Genomic DNA, 9,989 nt, shown 5'->3' on the forward strand with positions numbered 1-9,989 from the left:
AGAGAGAGAGAGAGAGAGAGAGAGAGAGAGAGAGAGAGAGATTGATTAAATTTATTTATGCCCAAACATTTGCTAAAGGGCAAGATATAAATTGCAGATACATAATTAACAAGAGAAGCAATAAGTGCACTACAATGGCACGTTCAGTGCATTTCATACTTAAACTAACAAATGCAGACATCATGTTAAACACTGACATAATATAACCTTAAACTAATATTACAACGTATATATGTATAACACAGCCACTAACTTATATGACTAGGTAGTGGTGTCATCACACCACCAAATCTTAACCCATAAACCAAAAGCGAAGCTTTAACCAGATTCAGATGCAAACAAATGCAATCGGAGGAGGTTTTTGAAGACCGGAAGAGAGGACGCGGATGTTATATTATTAGGAAGCGAGTGCCAAAAACGTATTGCAGAGAGACGAAAAGAGTTCCAATAAGTTGTTGTTCTACATGTCGGTATATGAAAGGTCCGTGACGAGCTGGGAAGGCGATCTGATCTAAGCGACGAATCAGGTGAAGTGAAAAGCTCACTCAGGTAGTTTGGAGATTGTAGGAACAAGATGCGATAAACCTGACAGCCGAGAAAATACAATCTCCTATTCTCAACCAAGAGCCATCCGAGTCGACGCCTATAGGGCGTAATATGTTCATCCCGCTTGAGATTAAATATGTAACGTATACAGCAATTCACAAGTCTCTGCAACTTTATATTTAACTCATTACTCAAGCCATTATAGACGAGGCAACAATAGTCAACATGTGGTATGATCAACGTCACAACTAGTTTAATTCGTAGTTCAGTGGAAAGGGAGTTCTTGTTAAATTTTAACCTGTACAACGCATGGTGCACTTTCTGCGATACATGCGAAATATGCTTCTTCCAAGACAGAGTGGGTGTGAAAGTAACACCTAAGTTTCTTACTTCACTAACAAACGGGATAGGTACACTGTTTACCATAATGGGAGGTAAAAGACTAAGATCAATATTCCTTACATAAGCATTACTGCCACAGATCATCACCTTAGATTTAGCCGGATTAAGTTTCAGTCCGTTAGATTCCGCATAATCATAGATAGCATTTGCATCTTTTGAGATTAACTCTAATCCATGACGGATGTTGGCCGGCAAACATGAGAAATAAACCTGAATGTCATCAGCAAATATCATGTGCAGCGCATGCCGCAGCACCTTTCCTATGTCGTTGATAAACAAAAGGAATAAAAGTGGCCCGAGCACGGAGCCTTGAGGAACACCCGATGACGTATATAGCCACTCCGAGAAATTCCCAGCGTCATCAACCACAGACTGATAACGGCCTGTTAGGTACGAAAAAATCCACATAAGAACTGCATCAGAAAATCCGATCTCCCTCAACTTGATAAGTAGTATGAGATGTGGAACGGTGTCAAACGCCTTACTAAAATCGAAGAGGATCATAATTGTGATAAGACCACTATCGATACCTTCCCTGATGTCATCGCACACCCGCAGAAGCGCTGTCTGTGTATTGTGACACGGTCGATATGCAGACTGTCTAGGATTAATGATGTTATGCTTGCTTAAGTAATCGGCGATTTGTGAGGCCACAATCCTTTCCAGTAATTTTGACAGCTCTGGTAGATTGGCTATAGGTCTTGTATCAGATGGGGACAATGAAATGCGAATCTTCGAATGAGGGCGGATTAGCGCACGCTTCCATTGAGGCGGAAAAGAAGAAGTTTCTAATGAGCAGTTGAACAAAGCAGTGAGACGCGACGAAATTACAGGCCATGCAATCCTAAGAACACAGAGCGGTATACCATCTGAACCAGATGCATAGGAATGGAGTGGTTCACTTGAGATAAGTTTGAGGATCATATCGGGTGTTACTGCAGAGAACACGAACTCTGGTCTCTGGGATGATCGAGTCATCAAAGCAACAGTAGTACTAAAGTCTGTATACAAGCAAGGTGGCTGAGCATTAGAGACCGAAACATAGAATGAATTTAATTGATTGGATGTGAAAAAGTGTAAAGGGGAGACCAAAGTTGACTTCGCAAGACCTAACCGTGCTAGTTCTCTCCAAAGTTTAGCAGGGTCAGTGATATCTTTGAGAGTATTAAGCTGAAATTCACTTTTAGCACGTTTGATATCTAAATTAAGTTGGTTTCGGAAAAGTCTGTAAGTGGCGTAGTCAAGTAAACCTCCGGAACGCCTCGCCTGGTTGTATAGCCGATTTCGAGTACGAATCTTAGCCCTTAGCTCATCCGTGAGCCATCGTACCGGGGGCCTCTTAACCGTAAATATCTGCTTAGGGGCAAACACGTCTAATGTTTGCAGTAGAGTGTCCGACAATCTCACACAAAGCCCCTCAGCATCCACGACGCCCATCCGGTCATCTGGCTCCACGCCAGCTCCACCGGTCACGACGGATAAAGGTTAATTAATTACAGAGTGAAGATGATCACAAAACTCGTTATAGTCAATGGATCTATAACTACGCCTCGTAATGGTACGCTCAATTTCCAGTTTAGTGCTCAGAGAAAGCGACAGCTCTATAAGGTCATGACCAGCTATGAACGGACACTCAGATTTAGTGAACGACATTATTTTTTCACTGTCATCCACCGCTAAAACATCAAGCCACGAGTCGGCGGAGGCTGTGTGATGCGTAGCCTCCGACTGTACTATATGCATCGCCATACTTGACATGAGTTCGCGGAAATAGTCGGCCTCAAAGTTGCTTGTAAGAAGGTTGCAGTTAAAGTCACCGCCAATAATTACATTTTTATATAGGTGCGATACACTAAGGAGTGCCTCAGTAAATTCACTCAGGAGAAGGCCTTTTGGTCTCCTATAAACCGATGCAAATAAAACAGACTCATCATTCGGTAGACGTATCTCACAAATGAGATATTCGGGAGCATTCACATCACCTCTTGCAGAAGTGGCAATAACCGCAACCCTCATTGAGCTGTGAATATAGCAGGCAACTCCACCACCCCTCATACCAACGCGATCATGTCGGATCAGAAAGTAACCGTCCAGGGCCACGAGATCATCAGCAACCTCAGCATTTAGCCATGTTTCGGACACGGAGATAATGTGGTATACATTAGAATTAAAATGCAGTCTTACTGAGTCTATGTGACCACGAAGTGAATTCGCATTAAACTGAGCTACGCGGAGGCAGCATGCTGAAGCGTGATGAATAGCAGGGGATGTCGCGCAACGTGTTCGGTTCTGTCAATTAATCTTGGCGAGGTCTGAGTCGGAGTCAATAAAGATAATCGGAGCGCCATCAGATAATCTGACACATATTCGACATCCTCTCATCCAGACATACTTATAAGACTTATCTCTAGCAACACGTCTAGTCCGCTGCAGCAAATCATACGTGGCCCTAAGCAGCAACTCATTCACATAAATGTTACGGTCAGAGTCAACGTCACAGACCTCACGCTGTTTAAGAGACCGTTTTACTTTCTTTTTGGCTACTACTGTATCACGGACTGCACCAGAAGTTAGGGTGACTATGAGCGAGTCTGTACCTACGGGGCTCGAAGGACTGTCAGAAGTTACGGTCACTCGCGGTTTCCGCGCCATAGGTCTAATGCCGAGAACGTGGCTAGAGAGGTCTGGAATATCCAATACTTTAAATACATTACTGACCAGCTCCAAAGGAGTGATCGACAACCCTTCAGGGACTCCCGAGATAACTAGTTTGTTTTCGTTTTCATCTCGAGTGTGCGGAACAGACTGAGCAGCCTTCAAGTCCCGAATATCACAAGCAAGAGCAGAACTTTCCTGCTCAAGTCTATCGATGCGCAACGCACTCTGGGCAACCGTGTTAGCAATAAGATCAAGTCTATTCAGTTTATCACTAATCTCGACGTTAATACGCTTCTGATCTTCAATAAAAGCCGAAAGCTTAGCGTCTGACTCCCTCAGTTGGTCAGATAGTCTTTGCAGCAGCACATTGGTCGCGATCTGCTCCTGCAACTGCGCTTGTCCCTGAGTGGCCGACGATCCACTCGTAAAATCGAAAGAGTGTGCACTCGGTTCAGAGATAGGTGTAAGAGGTGTGTCTAATAAGGCCGCAAGAGACTTGCAGCACGTATCCGCATATTTTGTTGTAGCATACGGTTTGACACAACCAGGATGGAAGATCCTCTTACACTCCACACACTCAAGTAGTTGATTAGCGATCGTCTTTTTACATCTGGCACATGTACGCGGTTCCATAATTCTTGGACGGCCTATGTCACACAATGCAACTACGACGCTCTACAACTATACTAAGTCTCATGCGGTTCTGTAACAAGCGCATGCGCGCCAGTGGACACTTCACGGCGCAGCCAATAGCCTGAAGCCTTTACACAGTCACTCGCACAACCAGGCCTGCGTTCTGAAACCTTACTCGAGTTAACTCTAGTTAACTCGAGGCGTTCAGAAATGCCGAGTTGACCCATTTGTGGCGTTCAGAAACACGCTTGAGTCAACTCTCGAGTTAACTATTTCTACCCACGTCGAGGAGGTAGGTAGAAATTACTCGACATGCGCACATAGATTCCGTCACATAAGGGGCACATAACGCATGTTCTCGAAACACGCCTTTTTTAGGTTAAAGTTATTCACAAGAACCGGCGAACAAAAAGGGATACGTTTCGTTAATTGCAAATTGAGAAAAATGTCTAAAAACAGACAAGAAATTGTATTTGTGACAGATAAAAAAGGAAATAAAATTTTCAACAAGGACGGGTTAGTCCTCGTTCAAAATACGGCAAGTAAGTTGACATAGAAACTGATAGAGATTAACAGAATTACTTTCATATCAATGGATTGTAATAGAAAAAAGACATTTCAAGTCTGTATGAGCATAGATGACTATATAGGCGAATTAGCTTTAGACTATCGATATTATATAAAATTCAATTATTAATTAACCGTACCTTAATAATTGTAATAGCAAATTGTTTGCAACTGTGACTGAAAACAGTATCAGTGGATTTATATGGTGAATCTCTTAAAAATCTCTTTGAAATTATATATCTCTTATATATCTCTTTGAAATTTTTCCGCACTACACTTTATTATAGAGAGCCTCTAATGATTAGAGGCTCTCTACTTCATTATTTTAACAAGCACATGACAATTTCTATTTTCTTTTCTATTCAATTTCAGACCAAACTTTCATGTACGTAAAGCTATTTGAGGGATTGATAAACAAACCATGTAAGGAGCCTTTGAAAGATCAAAATTCAACATTTCTTTCTCCATCAAACACTCAAGTTCCAAGGAGCCAGGTGCAATCTACCGTGCAATGGCAGGGGCATCACCACATTGAAGCAGTTGCAACATCGAGACGAGACGATTGTGACTCGGGGCCTTCAAAGGATGCTAACAAAGAAGACGCTACCAACGATAAAGCGAATTGGGCTCCCAATGCCATTACAGCTCTAATGGCTGAGTACAAAGATCACGCCACAAGCTTCCAGATAAATACTAAAGGGCATATCGAGATATGGAAAAAGATTTCATCTAATTTGCACATGAACGGCTATTTATATACGCATAAGCAGTGCGAGAACAAATTTAAGAATTTAAAAAAACGATATCACGCCAAAATCGACAATATGAAATCTAAGCAAACTGGGGCACCGGCTTTACGATTTGACTACTTTGATATATTTCATGAAATATTTGGGCAGAAGCCAAATGTCGAGCCAGTTGCATTAGCCTCTGCGACAAGAGGATCAGCGTCGTTGAACATTCTTAACGCAGTCGATGATGATGACATATTTAAAGATGATGGTGATGAAAACGAAGCATCTACCAATGACATAAAAGAGAGAAAACGTCGTGCTGAGGCAACGCCCACGCGAAATAAAGGAAAAAAAACGAAATTCGAAAACGCTGTCGACGAGATGAAGAAGGCAATAGAGCACAAGTCAACACAGCAAGATCTCAGGCAAGAGAGATTATTGGCTGCTCACAAAGAACAAACTGATCGCTTGATTAACTCAATGGACAATCTTATCAAGAAGTTGTAGTACAATGATGACTGACTACCAAGACTGACTGGAGTGGCTTTATAAGTTTCGATTTATAATAAGTGTAGCTAACCTCAAGTCGTAAGAAATTGACAAATCACAGTTATTTTTCTCACATATGTCTGTAATTTGTCAATTTCTTACGGCTTGAGGCTTACTACATTTATTGTAGATTGAAACTAATGTAATGTCACACACCGACGTACTGACCACAGGAGGAGCTCCAATTGTAACAAGCTCCGCTTCCTTATGTTCTGTGATACAGTTGATATTTCGGAATAAGCAAAGATAAAAGATATAGTATTGAACTATTTGTTACATGAATTTCAGAACTTTATGTCTTAAGTGATACATGAAACACGACACGGAAAAAATGTTTAACATGTAAGATTAAGTGTATTTTTGTTTCAAGACGTTGTCTTTCATATTTTATGTTTGTTATGTTAATTGCAAACTATGTGATTGCAAAGTGATATTATCTGCGATTCAAAACTTTAACATTAGTTTCAATTATGGAAAGTGATATTATATTGTATGTTGCACGGATATGGTGCAATAGCTTGAAGTATTAAGGCTTAGCTAGACAAACTTTCATAGCTGCAGAACCATATGTACAAAAAAAATAATCCAATCGCATTTTAAGTGCGTCCTCATGATAGAAATCCAATTGGATAAATTTTTTTATGCAAACGGTTATGCAGCTATGCAAGTTTGTCTGGATAGGCCTTTAGAATGTCATTGAGCAATTTAGTTTTTACCACAGTAGCCTTAATAATTCATTGGTAATTATTTTATACGTTTCCAAAAATTAGATTTGTAATCTTTTTATATTATTGTTAGTTTAAGATTAAAATTATCATCTCTTTAGTTTTGTTTAAAATGTAGTATTACATACATAATTTATGTGAGTTTAAAAACTGTATTATTGCAAGTAATATTGCATTGTATGTTACACTAAAATAGTGTGATGCACCAAAGTATTAACGAATCTTATTGACCAAATACATATTTTTATTTCGTAAAAAAGACATTGAATATTATTATGAAAGGATGCAGCAACGTCTCGACGCCAAGTAATTATTTACACAATACTTATTTTTTTATTCATAGAATACGTCATACAATAGTATAAAAATGGGTACTTTATTTCTACATCAGCTAGACTCGGTAATACAATAACTCGGCTAATTCGTTTCTTTTCTGATGTCCATTATTTTCACCAGGCACAGCTCCATGTACGGGATTGATCGGCTCTGCATCTTGGTTGTCATTGTTCATTCCCTCAATGACATATTCTTCTATAAATAAATCATTATGATCGATACACATGTTGTGCAGAACACATGATGCTAATATCGTAGCAGGTATCAAATCAGTACGATTCATGTCCAGATATTTTAATCTTCTAAAACGACCTTTCAGTAACGCAAAAGATCTCTCAATCACCTGTCTAGTGCTTGCCAAATTTCTATTAAAGTGCCTTTGAATTTCGGTAGTGTTCCCTCTGTCGATGTACGGGGGAATAAGCCAGGTTAGTACAGGGTAGGCCTTGTCTCCTAACAAAAACTCCCCATTTGGGAAGTAAGCTTGCGGTTCACCACTTATTTGTGCATAGATATCCGAGTTACGAAATATTCTGACATCGCTTACGGAGCTTGGATAGCCAGCAAAACAATCTATAAATTTCAACGATGGGTCGCAGATGGCTTGCAGAGTAATGCCATAAAAACATTTCCGATTTATATACACCTCTGGATCTATTTGTGGAGCTTTAATAGGGATATATGTTCCGTCAATCGCGCCAAGTACACCCGGAATATGAGAAAGTTTTTGGAACTTTTCTTTGATCTCCTCTATTTCAGCTCGTTGAGGCCATTTAATGAATCGGTGTGCAATTCTGCACAACGCTGTAACCACTCGAACAAATGATGCTGACAATGAAGACTTTGCCATGTTGAATCGATCTCCAATGGATCTAGAAAAGAAAATTTTGTGTATGATCAATATTTTGGAGCATATAACGTTTTTACAGAAAACTATAAATAGAAAGGATATAAGGAGCTTTATTCGTTCCAATGTCACAATCTTTCTGTAACGTTTTGTAGCTTATGCGGGACTGTAAAGTGAATATGTGTCAATTCAAGCAGTGTCCTTATAGAAAACCATTCTAACATACCGTGATCTAACATTGTCAACTATTTATTTCTGTTATAATTTTTGTCTGCATAAATAAAATACCAATAAAAAAGACCATAAATAAATACCTATATGAGTCTGGTGTACTAAGGAGCCAAATTGCAGAAAGTAATTGTTTCCGAGGGTCGATCATTGGACGGCCCTGTCGATTATCATCACCTATTAGCATACATCCAATCATTTGTAGTAAATCCTCAAAAGTATCAAGTGGTACTCTGAAATGTTGTTGGAATTGAACGGACGTGTAATTCGACACCACATTCTCAATATATCCAGTAATGCGTGTTGGCGTATTTCCCTTTTCCAATGCTATAAGGCAAAACAATTCCTCTTCGTCATCATCCTCCTAAAATTTAATTATCATACATCGCTTGATTAAAGTAAACAAAAATTAGTGAAGGTCACTTACTGATTTATTAATTACGATAGTGAGTCTATTAGGTTGTACATAAATGTAATCATTTGCTTTAATGTTACTTAAAATTAAACTATATCATTCTTAATATATTTTTTACTTATTATTATTTTAACTTATTATTTTCATTCTCAATTATATTGTCAATGCTCCATTGAAAATAAAGACTATCTAATACTACATAAACCTCGTATATATATAAAAAACGTATAATGCTTTCCATCAGTAAAAATTTGTCAATCCTAACCTCATAATGGCAATGGGTTAACGAACTTGACATTAATATATCAATTGTCTTCCGACTAATATTATTACATTATTTTGTAGATAACAACTTACCTCTGATGCCTTCATAATGGTCCAATAATTAGCGGCTTGAGCAGCGATTTGTGCTATTACAAAAGAAATAGCTCGTTTGATACGGACACTATTTTCCTGATGCGCTGCCATATTTTCACTCATATTCAATGCTTGATGGGAGAGCGCCATGTTAACCCGTGATGTTACTTTCGTCGTCCATAAACGACAGTAACCCGAAGTCAACTCTAACTCTACTCCTACTCTACCTGGGTAAAAGTTTCTGAACGCAGGCCAGGTCGTAGAGATAGATAGATAGATAGATATTTATTTATGCCATAGTCAGGACTTTAGGCAATTAAAAAAAAATGTACAAAAGAACGCCGTGTACATGGCAATAAAAACACAAGGCCGCCGTGTACATGGCAATAACAATAAAAATATCAAAAAATAACATAATAACGGTGAACAAAAAATATCGAAAATGACATGATAATGGTGACAGTGTGTGCACCAATCTCGCAGACGAAAGAAACAAAATCGCAATAATTATAATGAAATGACAACTAGAGTGACTAACTACGTGAGGCGACTAGATTGGATAAGGATTATGCTCAAATATTGGCAAAATTAACGCAAAATGTACAATGAAGTAGCTTAAAACTAAAACTAAATTACTGACTAAGGCGACTAGATTAAATATGACCCGTGTTCAAACGCTTGATTGCCCCAGAGTGGAAGCAGGCACAGAACCAGACTCAAGGGAAAAGATGTGGTTGTGGAGCTTTCGTTTGAATTCAATGATAGTCGATGAGGACACAATCTCTGCAGGAAGCGAGTTCCACAAATAGATACCCGCAAGATGGAAAGATCTATGATATGTTTCCGTCCTGTGGGTGGAAATTTGAAATGCGTGCTCCACTACCAGGCGTGACGAACGTCTGATCAAGGAATCAGGTTTGATGAAAATGTCGGAAAGGTAACCTGGAGATATGCCGCGGGATATCTTATACATCTCGATTCCCAAGAAATAG

General features: G+C 39.3%; 2 protein-coding genes across 5 annotated transcripts; one reads left to right on the forward strand and one right to left on the reverse strand.

Moving 5' to 3' along the window:
- Nucleotides 1–4,396: 4,396 nt before the first annotated feature.
- LOC112452393 lies at nt 4,397–6,881 on the forward strand. Of its 2 annotated transcripts, XM_025012586.1 has the most exons (3): nt 4,397–4,531; nt 4,618–4,781; nt 5,179–6,881. In XM_025012586.1, the coding sequence occupies exons 2-3, from the start codon at nt 4,685–4,687 to the stop codon at nt 6,045–6,047; spliced, it is 966 nt and encodes a 321-aa protein (XP_024868354.1). In that variant the 5' UTR covers nt 4,397–4,531; nt 4,618–4,684; the 3' UTR covers nt 6,048–6,881. The 2 variants fall into 2 exon arrangements, with proteins under 2 accessions (XP_024868354.1, XP_024868353.1); XM_025012585.1 differs by lacking the exon at nt 4,397–4,531 and having other exon boundaries at nt 4,580–4,781.
- A 243-nt stretch (nt 6,882–7,124) lies between these two features.
- Nucleotides 7,125–9,248, reverse strand: LOC112452392 (protein ALP1-like). Of its 3 annotated transcripts, none has more exons than XM_025012582.1 (4): nt 8,998–9,248; nt 8,312–8,589; nt 7,494–8,022; nt 7,229–7,345 (listed from the first exon to the last, which is right to left on the reverse strand). In XM_025012582.1, the coding sequence occupies exons 1-4, from the start codon at nt 9,145–9,147 to the stop codon at nt 7,322–7,324; spliced, it is 981 nt and encodes a 326-aa protein (XP_024868350.1). In that variant the 5' UTR covers nt 9,148–9,248; the 3' UTR covers nt 7,229–7,321. The 3 variants fall into 3 exon arrangements, with proteins under 3 accessions (XP_024868349.1, XP_024868350.1, XP_024868352.1); XM_025012584.1 differs by lacking the exon at nt 7,229–7,345 and having other exon boundaries at nt 7,598–7,723; nt 7,797–8,022; XM_025012581.1 differs by having other exon boundaries at nt 7,125–8,022.
- Nucleotides 9,249–9,989: the final 741 nt, after the last annotated feature.

The sequence above is a fragment of the Temnothorax curvispinosus genome, unplaced genomic scaffold (assembly GCF_003070985.1).
Source record: "Temnothorax curvispinosus isolate PA1 unplaced genomic scaffold, ASM307098v1 QBEX01003333.1, whole genome shotgun sequence".
Taxonomy (NCBI): domain Eukaryota; kingdom Metazoa; phylum Arthropoda; class Insecta; order Hymenoptera; family Formicidae; genus Temnothorax; species Temnothorax curvispinosus.